At 43.0% G+C, this 13,326-nt stretch overlaps 1 protein-coding gene across 1 annotated transcript; it reads left to right on the forward strand.

Annotated features, from left to right (window-relative positions):
• The first annotated feature begins 473 nt into the window (after window positions 1-473).
• Window positions 474-13,042, forward strand: cdc42ep1a (CDC42 effector protein (Rho GTPase binding) 1a). The gene is made up of 4 exons (XM_083932405.1): window positions 474-606; window positions 6,621-6,731; window positions 8,900-9,864; window positions 11,350-13,042. Exons 3-4 carry the CDS (start codon window positions 9,393-9,395, stop codon window positions 12,075-12,077), a joined length of 1,200 nt encoding a protein of 399 aa, XP_083788531.1. The 5' UTR covers window positions 474-606; window positions 6,621-6,731; window positions 8,900-9,392; the 3' UTR covers window positions 12,078-13,042.
• The last annotated feature ends 284 nt before the right edge of the window (window positions 13,043-13,326 follow it).

Below are 13,326 nucleotides of genomic sequence, written 5' to 3' on the forward strand. Positions count from 1 at the left end.
CTGTGGTTTAAGACACTTCAGATCCCTCAGTGAAGATCAGGCCGAGTCACATATGAACATGTGGTTAGTGATTGGACATTAAGGCACAGTGAGTCATCATGAAACAATTTCATAACGATGAGCTTCCCTCCAGCATAAAGTCAGCAGATACTCAGCTGATACAGTCTGATGATCAACACTGGACAGGAGCAGTTGGTTAATATCAACTCAAAATGTGTGTGTAGGCCGAGTTACACACAGCGCCACCTAGTTTCCCTGCAGAACCCTCCTTTCTCTGCATGTCCCTTATGTTTCAAAGCGTGTTGACAAGCCCGTGGGCATGTTGTAGAGAGACATCAAACTCAAGTGTTAACCGTAAGGCGGTGTGGGAGCTCCCGGTGTGGCGCTCTGATGGTTTCATTGGCTGTTTGATCCACAGCCCGCCTCCCCCCTTTTCCCTCACCCTCCGCGCTGCGCCGCTCGGCACAACCCGGCGCACCAGCGGGACAGTCCGGCTGCACCACCGGCCCACTCGGAGCGCAAGAACCCAAAACACATTTCTAAATGGAAAGATAATTCAACCGGAGTCGAGCAGTCTCCCGTTCTCCCCGTCGCAGTTTCCTTTTGGTGAGTTTCTATTCAGTTTTGAGGTTTAATCACCCCTGAAGGTTGTCACAAAGACGCTCAGTGAGTCAGGGGCAAGTTAAGGAGGACTTTATCACGCTTTTGTCAGTCATTTAGAGACTAGTACTAATGTACTTTTCGGTGCATATGGAGAATTGTATCTGTGTAATATAATTCTATCACTGTGGGTATTATATCCTTTGATATCCAAGTGTTTCCCCCTGTGCCAGGCTATTATTATTTGTACTCTCAGAGACTTGAAACAAACGTATCAATTGCATGTTGACATAATTTTTAGCTGCATATTTTGTGATTAATGATTAGCAATGTGTCTTTTTTTCTACTGGACACATAGGCTAGATGAATGAATAGAAAAAACCCTCCTGCTGACCTGAGAAAGAAAGCAAACATATTAGGTTTATTTCCAGATAAGGTAATACCATTAAGAACCAAGCTGTTATCAGAGCTGCTCTTAATGCTCATGTTGTACACTGCTTTATGATCTAAGTGTTGTGAGAGTCTCAGATGTCTAACATTAAACTCAATCCTCCCGTTTATATTCAGCAGCAGTATATTCTTGGTCAGTATCAACTCTGCCAGTGCTTCAGCTTGCTCTGCCTTGTAATTACAACAGTTACATGACATAACCTATCAATTTTCATACATGTCACGCAAAAAAATAAATGAGATGCATGCTGTGATTTGGCTGAACATGACGGGGTGAAGTTGAAGTTGGTGGCCTTGAGGTGTTTTAATTATGGAGACAAACAGGCGGTCGCAGTGTTGGACTCATTACAAGTTTGGGGGGAAGTGGCCTTCTGACCCCTACGGCCAGTCAGTTTGCCGTGAGGGAGGCCACCATGTGAAATACCACACACACACACACACACATACACACACACACACACACACACACACACACACACACACACACACACACACACACACACACACACACACACACACACACACACACACACACACACACACACACACACACACACACATTGATTACAGAGCTTGTTGAAGCCTGCCAATAAACAAACATACACAGTGGCAATCAATCAAAAGCCAGCCTGCTTCAGTCGTAATAACACGGAATCCAATCAACAACATGCAGTGATGAACTCCATCTTCTTGTTCACTGTGTGACTTATTCCATGTTTAGCTGGCTCTGTAATCCCCCCAAAGCGTCCCCAGAGTAGGCGTATATCCTCCCTGAGTACATGCTTTGATATTTCTAACTCCTGTATAGACTAGGTTCAGCCAGCAGTAGATGATTAACACATGTATGTTTCCAGTACACCCCCCTCATATGATTTACACTAATGATACAGTACTTGATGAAGTAAATGAGTGCAGACGTTCCCTGTGGGTTTTCCTGTCTCTCTCTCTTCTCTTTTTTTTTACCTGAGTTCAACATTCCTCTGAGGGGGGAACCTTTGTGACCTTTGGGTGTCATTGACGCAGCCAACCGGGAAGGGGTTAGTTTCAGAGGTGCGAACTCTGAATCGCTGTATTTGTTTTTACACCGTATAGGCTTCCCTGGCTTCTTTCGCTCTGTTTTTTTTTTTTTGCCACTCATGATGATGTCGGGAAAACTGCTTCATCATGGTGTGCCGTCACCAAATGGTCAAAAATCACTCATCTAACTGTTCGAGTTTTTAAGAGACCGATCAGTCAACAGCCAACTGGTCACAGCTGTCAGCCGCGTGGAGGGAAATGTGGGCAGACTCTCCCGAATCTCGTTACAGAACTTGAAGTAGTAATCATAGTTAGAAAATGACTGTTAAGCAATTCACTTTAGATAATTTAGGAAACAGATTTGAGTGAACTGCATGGGTGGAAAAAAGAGGTTTTTCACCGATCCGCCATGTTTTTTTGAGTCTGAAAAACAGGGATAGGCTCAGGTCTGTTTAGATGAGGATTGATGTGGACAGTTGTAGAGTTTCCCCCAGCTCTGGCTATCTGCTCTCCCAATATGAAACTTACAATATTTTGTGCTGTATTTGAAGTCATAAGAACAAACACAACTAGACCAGTCGATCCAAGGCTTCATTTTGATGGATAGTAACCAGATTTTGTAAGAGATGTTGTTTGAATGTTTGAGTGATGCAGGGATGACTTATTTCTGTAGGCCAACCTGGAAGTTAGCGTCACAGTGGTTCCCTAGACAAAAAGCCAACGGGATTTTGCACTTTTTAAACAAAAGTTTATGATACTTTATTTTATTAAGCAAGATGACTTTTGGTGTAAATGCTATCGGCAGAAGCAAAAAGCTAACGTTATACAGCATAAACGAACCACACCATCATCGCATCGCCACAACACCAACACCAACATGATGAAGTCTGATAACCTGTTAGCAGCAGCCGTTTTAGTGACAGCTTCAAAAGTCACAAGTTGGTTATTAACAGTTATTTTATGTTGTAGAACAAAACTCTTAAACTATAATGTATAACTGTAATAACCACAGACCTCATTTCAGGTCTTTTACTCCAAGAAGAGGGAAATGGAAGTACATAAATCCTCTCATTTCCAGGTTTTACTACTCATTCCTACTCAATATCGATACTGATGTCAATATTTGGGAGTAACAAAATATTAGCTGATATCCTTTTTAAAAAAAAAAACAACCAGAAACATGAGTCACAATTTTTGATGAGGATGTATCAAATACGGTAAAAGCAGGAGTTTGACATGTTGGGAAATCTGGTTATTTGCTTTCTTGCTGAGAGTTATATGAGAAGATCAATATCACTCTCACGTCTGTACAGTAAATATGAAGCTACCGCCAGGAGATGGTTAGCTTTCCTTGTCCAAATAAAACCCTTCTAAATAAATATTTTGGGGTATAGAGCCCTGCAAGCACCCCTAAAGCTCACTAATTAAGCCTTTACATCTCATTTTTTGTGACTAAACTAACCAGCTGCTGACTGGAGCTTCATATTTATTGTACATTTATGCGAGCAGTCTCTGTCTTGTCATCAACATCAAGAATAAAACAAATAACCCTGTTTTCCAAACTCCAAAGTCTTGTGACTATGATATGTAGGCTACAGAGCTGGATATAAAAAACTTGTCAGTGCTCTCTGGTGGACAAACTATGAAACGGTGATACCATTTCTAAATGGTCTTAAACATATCGTTGATATTCCAGTATACAAGGAAATCAATACACGTTATATGAGATAAGATAAAGTTGTCATCATGCACATGTTTCAGTCTGGCTGCAGATGTGATCTCATCACTAAACAGGTAAACTGACCATTTTCAAACTTTCTCTATAGACCTGTAGCATCAAAAGAAAATAAAGGGAATGTGCGTGTTTGAGTCGAAAAAAAAGAGAAGGAAAGAAAGAGTTTCTGTATGAGCAGAGAAGAGATGTAAACTGAAAGAGAGAGGCAACAAAGAGGGAAAATTGGGACCGCCGTTTCCAGCAGATGCAGGAAGCAGAGAGCCTCGGAGAGTATGGATATTTGTTGAAGCATGAAAATGTTTTCTTGGCTGAGGAGGAAGTGTAGCCATGTTTTGCTTGGATTCAGACTGAGCATGGTTGGCGAAAATAGGAACGTAATTGAAAGTCAAAGAGTGGGCCTAAAAAATGTGGCCTTATCTTGTATGTTTGTTCACCTGGTTAGCGGGGTTAGTGAGTGAAGGACATGAGAAGAGAGGCAGAGAGAAGGGAGGGCAAGACCCGCCTTCATACACAAAGTCCATCGCTGATTTCACTCAAGACAAACTATAGCAGAGTTAACATGTTTGACTTATCAAAAGTATAGGGATTAATGTGTGTGTGTGTTTGTTTGTGTGTGTGTGTTTATGTGTGTGTGTGTGTGTGTGTGTGTGTGTGTGTGTGTGTGTGTGTGTGTGTGTGTGTGTGTGTGTGTGTGTGTGTGTGTGTGTGTGTGTGTGTGTGTGTGTGTGTGTGTGTGTTGTGTGTGTGTGTGTGTGGGCCCAACAGCTGTTTCAGCCCTCCCGAGTCATTCAAGCAGTTCAAAGAGGCAGGACAGAAGAACAACAGTACAGGGACAGAAAAAGAGAGTGAGTAGAGGAAAGAGAGGTAAGGATTTAGAAGGAGTGTAAAGTGAGTCGAAAAGGATGAAAGATGAGACAAAACGGGGAAAGGCAATTAAAGAGAAGGCAAGAAACACTAGATGGCAAGAATGGAAAAGAAATGAGATGTAAGGAACTTAGGGAAGCAGAAAGAGTGAGGAAAGAAGAGAGAATGACAGAAAAAAAAGATGGTTCAGACCGAAACGTGGTTTCAATCAGCGCCGAGGTTGAGAAGAAGGATGTTTGATGGTCGTAATCGAGAGAGAGACTCCAACGACCGATGCTCAGCTCAGGAATGTGGTCGTACACACACACACACACACACACACAACACAACGCACACGGCTCCTATTAGACTGTGGTTACTCTGGTTTATATCCAGCAAAGCCACCTCAAGCAAATACTGTACATAGTGACATGGAAATATTTTATTGAGCCTGTCTGTGATGTATAAACGCACAGAAATCCCCTGAATGGTGAGTTGCCCAAAGAAAGGAACTCAAAACTGCCGCAACGAGTTGGACTAAGCAGAAGTTTTAATGCCAAAATGCATTTTATTAGTGAAAATAGTTTCCCCATCAACAGTGGCAAGATTTCTGGGTATTGAAGTTGAACATACAGTTATCTCTCACTACCTTTGGAGACGTGTGTTCTGATTTGTCTGATAGAATAATGGAAAAAAGATGCTACGGTCACTCTACGAGCGACAAAGCTACAAAATGGCCGAGAGTAGCCAGCTACACTGTTGACAAGTTGCTGTTGCTCAAGCGCTTGTGAGTAAGAGTAGTTATGTCGTCATCGGCTTGTGTGTATGAAAACATGAGTCATCCGTCGAGAACACAGCGATACTCAGAAGGCTAGCATAGCGTCAACTTACTTTGCTGAATAACACAATACCTGAGCTAGCCTGGTACTTCCTTAATAGCTGCCATCCTCTGCCAAGCTGCAAGGTTTTTTGGTAGTGTTGCGGTAAAAAAGAAAAGAAAAGAAAAGGGGATACGGTTAAAGAGCACCGGGAAGATTTTTCTTTAATTTTAGACTTAACAGAACCGGATTTATTGGGAGAGAACAGGGGACGTCACCGGCTCCCATTGAAAACGACTTGTGGTCTGTTGATTTGTCACCGGTAGTTTGAACCGTAGACTGTATATACTTAACATTTATCTGTATTATACAGTCTGTGGTCTGAACCTGATGTCAGCCTCCAGTCTTTTGCTTAAAATCCTGAAAGAGTAAGTTTGTGCAGTGGTCTAAGTGAGTGCCACGCTAATTGAAGCATGCTAACATGTTCGTAATGACAATGCTAGTTTTAGGTTTTGCAGGTATTTGGTTATTAGCCAAAATAGAGAACATTTTGATTGTGTTATAGGAAAGAAAAATTACTTCAATTAATTCTGTGAGGGACATTAATGTGTTTGGCTTTCATGGCAATCCATCCAATAATTGACATGAAAACAACAAATGTCCATGTCATGGTGGCGCAAGAGGAGCATCATCAAAAAAAAATGTACAAAACCAACAAAAGTTATGAATTATGGAAAGAAACAATAAAATAACATATGTGTCCATAATTATCAGTGAGGCTTATTAATAATAATAACATCAAAGATGATTCTTCTCACTAGGCCTTTTATGTCTCAGTATTGATATTTTTTCCTCAGCCCGTATTGTTTCTCTTCTCTTACATCCTTCTATCACTCTGCCCTCTTCACCTCACATTTCATTCCCCTCATTTCCTCTCCTCACCTGACCTTTTCTCTGCGTCTCATTACTCTCAGCATCCATTCCTGTCATCTCTATTCCTGCTCTGTTTTGCCATCACGCCTTTTTGTGAAAATGAAACTTCATTTTTTTTTCATCCCCTCCTTCCTTCCATCACTTCTCACCCTGCTTCGCTTCAGTTTGAAATTACTCTCTCCCTCTCCCTGAAACTATTATGTATTTTATTTCCTGTCTGACAGGAATCAGAACCAGTGGAGTGGCAGACTAAGGTGGGAGCAGCCAGGCCTTGCCCAAAAGAGGCACCCTACCTCGGGTGACGGAGGAGATGAAGGATTAGAGGATAATCCAGGGTACGTCCAAGTCCCTCCTGTCGAGAGGTCCCCTATTCTTTTCTTCTATCCAAGACGCATGACAGGCAGGCTGCTACTGGGATTAAATTTGTAACCTTTTAAAGATTTAAAATATTATGTGTTTTGTCCTTGCGGTGCTTTTCAGGCCATTTTAACTGAGGCTGGAGGTTGATGGCTGCTGAATTTGTGTAACTCAGAAAAAAGAGGAGCAAGTGCGGAGAAGGATCACAGAGAGGAGGAAAGGGGGGTTCAGTAGGATCGAAGCATATGTGCAGATAAAATGAGCTTTGCCCTGAGGGTCTAGATACATAAGAGGAGTCAGAGGGAGTGACCCCCTCTGAGCTGTGGTCAAAGGTCTTTAACAGGATTACAGGCAAAGACAAAACACCACAGCTTTCCGTAAGCACACAGTCAGAGTAATTAATGGCCCCCATGTGTATTCCTGTAATACTGTAGGTTAACAATTAGACTGAGGTTTTTCTTGTTAAACCTTGATATAGCAAGACAAACTATTTCCCTTATAGTAAAGAGCATAGAGCTATTGTGTCTGTGACCGCAGTCATTGGGGAGTTGTAATCAGAGACCTGTTGCTTTAGCGTGGTTCATGGGAACGTGCACAAGGTCCCTGCAGGCTCATGCCAACTTAGACTGAACATCACACCTCGGTAAAAACTGGTCCCTGGCGTCCCTTCATGAGCCGTGATATGGCTCTGCTCAGGGCTGGTATGTGCCGTGTTTCCTCCCTCTCTGCTCCCAGATGCCCCTCTTAAAACGGCAGCCAGGGGAAGTTGAGCGGAGGGCCTGGGACTGCGGTCAGCAGCAAATTAGAAGGGCTGCCTTGGACCTGACGCAATCCCCATCTCTTGAACCATAGCAGGTCATTAATGAAGCCAGACGGGGCTGTGCATGCGTGGGAGGCCCGTCGACATTTAGCTGCTGCAGTGGAAGGCTTTTAAAGAGAACCAGAGGTCCTTGTCAGGGCTGCCTTATGCTATCAAAATATTTTAGAATTGGATATCCATTACTCTGCTGGCAAAGAACAACACATGAGAAAAGGCCAATTTTTTGTCTGCCTTCATTACAGACTTACAGACTTATGGAGTTATGGAGCTCCAAAACCAACCAAAGGAAATGGGCTAGGCTAAAAGACTGTCAGTCAAGTCAAAAATATAACTGAATACATCAATTAATTAATAATCCAGTTAGTCACATATTTAAGATTAAGTGTAAAAAGAATGATAAAGCTTCAACCCCCAATCAGTTGATACAAGTAAAAAGAAGCTTATATATTCTGGAGACAGAATTATGCTGTCAAAAAGGCAAATTTATGTTAGCTAGCCTACTTTGTTAGCATTAGCTTTCTGGCCAAAATGCTTTAGTTACTTTCATGAGAGTGTACAGTAAACACTAATGCTACAGAAGTATGAAGTATAGGCTGATTAACATTTCCTGCACAACAGTTAGCTTCAGCTAGGTAGCTCTCATTGCTCCACTGACACTGTGACACACAGACGATGTAGACATTTATATGAACAAAACCAACTGATTGGAGATCTTAAAAAAATAACTGTATATTTATTTATTCTTATTCCATTTTTGACTCATCTGGTAATCTTTTCTGCATTTTGACAGTGCCAAAGCTCCGTACACAGGCAGTCTATCTGTGCAGCTGAAAAGCAGCAATTTTTCTTATCAGGACATTTTCATTATCTCTTCCTAACTCACTGAGCATACTTTGCCTGTTTATAAACAACTCTGAGCCTGTTGAATGAGGGCCACTGCTCTGCTTTAAAATGCGCGATAAGTCTTTCAGTGAAATGTAAAATGAACTTTGTGTAACCTTCATGCCAGACACAGCAGGACAAAATGGAAGCAGGAATTCCCTAAAAGTCCACCCATTTCAGGGACAAGAGGCGGACTTTGGTTTGTTGCACAGAGGAGTGACTGTGGTCTAAAATTAGATGGTTCCAGACCAGCGGACCTTTGGAATCCTAAAAACCTGCGGAAAGAAGGATCTGGTTTACATACAGTATTCAGAATAGAAAGGCACAGGCTTCAATGGAATAAAGTGCAAATGTCATCCGTTTCTCTCACTTGCCTCAAAATCAAATACATCCCTGACTACATTTTAAAGATGGATGTTTTCTCCCTGTTTTTACTCTCAATAGATGGTTCGGTGGTGTGACCGCAGAACCGTTTGCAGCTGGACTCAGACCTATTTCTGAGCTGATGCTCAAGGCAAGCGGGGGAAACCAGGCGACCTGACCACACTCCAACTGGCCCGGCTGCTTCCAGGAACACAACTGCACAGTGTTCTCCTCAATTTATGGCCATTTAATTCAGCCAGCTATGCATGACAACGAGCTACAAAGAGTGGGACAGAGCTCTGCCTGCACATAATAAACAGAGATAATATTCCAGTGAACTATTTGGCGCTGCAGGCCTGGAGTTTCAGAAATTACACAGTTTCAAGATCTTGGAATTACTTTCAGAAATCCTTTCTTAGGTCCATATTTTGGACTGCTGTCCTGTCACTGATTTTGGCATAAATCTAAGAGGAGAAAAGTTGCTTGTTCAGTTTTTCCATTCAGTGGGATTAAAGGGAATTCAAGACGCTGTTTGATTTTCAAAGAAATATTAAGCCATTCACCTCTTGTGATCATGAATCTCCAGGAAAAGCTGTCAGGCCTAAAAGGTCTGGTCTCACACTCTCACAGCAAGCGCCGCCATAAAGGCGACCTCACGTTGGACATGATCAGCCCTCCTCTGGGCGACTTCCGCCACACCATGCATGTGGGCCGCGGCGGCGATGTGTTCGGGGATACCTCCTTCCTCAGCAACCACGGTGGAACTGCCAACGGGAACAACGCAGAGACGGATTCCATCTCCTCCCCTGACAACAAGATCGGAGCGTTCTTCTCCAGGACGCTCCGTCAGATCAGGAGGGGCTCTGACAACCGACCCACACCAGGACCCAAGGATCTGTCGCCACCACCTCCTGTCGTTTCTCCCATCATCAAGAACGCCATCTCCCTCCCCAGGCTGGATGTGGATATGCCCAATGGGAGTCCCACCGCCAAAGTGCTCTTCCCCAGTTCTCAAAGCACACCAGAGGAGTTGAAGAGCTCTTATGGTGAGTATGGTGATATATTTTTATTAATGTTGTAGTCCATAAGATTTTCTTCTAGTTAATTGTCTTTTAAGTTCCTATCTATCAAAGAGTGAGCTAAAACAATGGTGATTGATAATATGACCCCTTAATGAAAGCGTTTGTATTTGCTGCTTTGGCGAGAAATACCATTAAAGTGTCTGTGGCAACTTTTCCGCACTAAAATTAAATGCGTTGCACAGTTAGTGACCCTTTCTACGTCGTTCCCTTTCCCTCTCCGGACCTCCTGTCAGTGTGGAGCATGTGAAGGCATCAGGCCGCAGCACGCAGGTGGGAGCCGCCAATCCACTGACGTCGTACAGTCGACACTGTTCGGTTTCCAAAGGAACTCTGGGAGAAGAAGTCCCACAAGCGCGCCTGCAGTTACATCTTACCGCCAAAGCCAACATTAGAAACAACGTATCTCAATTCTTACGGATGAAAACTTTACAGCTGCTATAATCAATATTTTTACATCAACAATAGGTCAAACGACTATGTGTGCGAAGAAGGTCGGTTAAAATAACAAACCCACAGAGAATTATTACTTTCTTTAGGTCTTTAAGGTTATTGTTTCGTTGCAAAAATGCTCAAATGAACTCACTGTATGCTACCTGCCCCTATGAGCAGAAACATGAAATGAGAAAATTGTGGCTTCTGTACGTGTTAAAATGTGTCTTTTGCATTTTAAATGGTTGACAGAAGTGTTTTGGATTGCTGAAAAAGTCCAAAATATCTTAACTGGTTAATAGTTAAATTAACTAAGTTATAGTTAACTGCTGTTGACTGGAAACTGCAGGGAAGTGGCAACTGTCTGTCGAGCTGCAGTGAAACTCATCCATCAGTTCTACCCAGTAATTTAAACAGATTTGCCCCAGATGTCCTTATGAATCACCTTGGCTCACAATCAGCAGCGTGTGCACTGATAACACAGATCCAGACAGAACTGACAACAGGCCGTCTAAGGCTCACATTATCACCACACTCATGGCTCGTACAGTCTCACCTCCCCTGAGAATGTGTATGTGTGTGTGTTTTCTATGTAGATGTAATAGTGTGTGTGCAAGTACGTTCATAGTGATATCTGGAGCTACTTTACTTCTCTCTTTCTCTCTGGTTAAAGTGTGTTAATCTGTGAAATCAGACTCTATTTTCTTTGGTTGGTATGAGAAACCTCCAGACACTCTGCCCATAGCGTCTGGCATTGAGAGGTGCTGTGGTCATTTCAGCCGTTTTGGGTCACAATGTGTGAGTGTGTGAGTGTGTGAGTGTGTGACTTGTTAAGTGATCTGTAAGTTTCGGGCGGGTGATTCACTGTTCACGCAGCAGAACAACTCAGCACTTTGAAGCCTGGGCTTTTCAGGACGATGGCTTTACACCGCCCTCTGCTGGAATTACAACATAGACAAACCTTACGCACCAAATACCTCCTGCTGATTTTATGTACTGATATCTGCGTCTTCTCCTCAGGTCTGGAGTCTGGTTTCGTCACTCTGCCTCGTCTCTCCCGCTCAGAGCGTCAGCAGCCTTCAATCTCCCTCCCCACCTCCTGCTCCCCTAACATACACCGCGGCTCTCTGACTGACCCCACTGACGCCATCTTATCCACCTGCTCTGCCTCCATTGTGACCTCTGACCCCAACCCCACCTCCACCGCCTTCTCCGACTCCCTTCCCTCCCTCACCTCCCTGGACACCTTCACCTTTGACCTCGGCCCCTCCCTCATGAGCGAGGTGTTCGGCCTGATCGATGGCCACCCGGAGGAGCACGGCCACGCCTGGGAGGGAGAGGAGGTGGGGTCAGCGTGCGGGTTGACCAACGAGGGATCAGAGATGGACTCGGCTACGATCTCATACGTGGATTCGCTGCTGAGGGAGGACTGCGGGGGCAGGAAGAGTCCGCATGGGGCGGAATGGGATGAGGAGGAAGTGAGCATGACAGGGGTGAACGGAGTCGGGATTTCTGTTAAAGTACCTGACATGGTGATGGGGTCTCCTGAACGAGTGAGGTTGGGGATGGGGATGGAAAGTGAGAGGTTCCAGAGTGCTACAGATGTGCTTGCACGCCATTACGGCTCCAGCCACTTAAAGGGACAGAACAGGATGGAGGTTGCAGATTCAGAGATGATGATAATCGGCCAGCCCAAGGACAAAATCTCCTATAGTTACATGGACGATGAGGATGAAATCAAAGTCTGAGCTAAGATTTTTTTGACACTGAAAAAAGAGTCTCTGATGTATGTCTATAATTACAATCAAATCAGTCATCTAAAATCTTTTTTATGGTCGACGAGGCTGGCTCTTTTGACAGGATGACCATGAAAACTACCATCCAGTATCTTTAATATTGGATTCTTTACTTTTATACAATCATGCTTCAAGGATGTACAGTTTTGATGCCCAACTGTTGCTGAATGTATCGAAAAGGAGTGAAAGACATGATGCTGCACTTTTCCAAGCCCAGCACAGAGAGGAATGATGCTCCAGACTTTATAAAAGAACTGAAACAAAGAGGAGATGGGGAACGCGAGGAAGTGCCAGAGAATGTAGTCAATATTGTCTCAAAGGAAACGCCGACATTACACAATGTAGAAGTTACAATGCCTGTCATTCATTTTATACTTTTCACACTTCACACTTCTCCTTACATACAAGGAGAAAAGATTCTCTGTGTGAGCCCCGCTCACTAATAGAAGAGGAAGTGGGGAGTAGAAAAATAGATTTAATCTTAGTACAAACTTTGGGCCTCACTACAGTCTCTTGTCAACTCCTATCACTCAGGAAAACATTACCAGGAAACAAAAAGGGAAGGGAAATAATAAGTCTGGAATCTCAGGCCTCATTAGATAAACCAGAGAAACACAAACATCTCCGTTATTAAACTACATGGACTGATGGAATATGACAAGTAATACTGGTATTTGCTAGTTGAAACTAAAGCTGAATCATATAATTGCTCATTTAATGCTGCAGACCTTCTATATATAGACTCCGTGCACCTTTTATAATTATGAAGTCTGATTCATGTATTGCTTTTTTAAAGAATTGTCATTTATACGTTCTTTTATACAACTGTACATGAAGATATTAACTATAAATATGTACGTACAGTATGAGCACCTGCAGTACATAGTGCAATTCACATCCATATGCTGCGGTCAATACCAATGATATATTATGATGATATAAATTGACAATAAAGATGTTTCTAATAAGGTTGAATATGCATTTCTTTACTTAGTTTCGTTCATTTTTAGGGTTAAAAGAAGATCCCGCCCAAAACCCTCAAATGCAAACCTAATAGGTGGGCTTAAAACAAATTTTCAATGACATGAAGTCATTCTCACTGCAGTTGCCGTCCTTACTGTATATTATATCTCAGGTCAGCCTTAAGGTTCATAACGCTTAAAGGTCCCATATCATGCTCATTTCCAGGTTCATACTTGTA

Source organism: Echiichthys vipera, assembly GCF_963691815.1.
Source record: "Echiichthys vipera genome assembly, chromosome: 18".
NCBI lineage: Eukaryota > Metazoa > Chordata > Actinopteri > Perciformes > Trachinidae > Echiichthys > Echiichthys vipera.

Bases quoted from the DNA above. Each gene is read 5' to 3' on its own strand.
- cdc42ep1a (XM_083932405.1), top strand. From the start codon at position 9,393: ATGAATCTCCAGGAAAAGCTGTCAGGCCTAAAAGGTCTGGTCTCACAC. The intron at 9,865-11,349 runs GTGAGTATGGTG...TCTTCTCCTCAG, and splicing joins GGAGTTGAAGAGCTCTTATG to GTCTGGAGTCTGGTTTCGTC.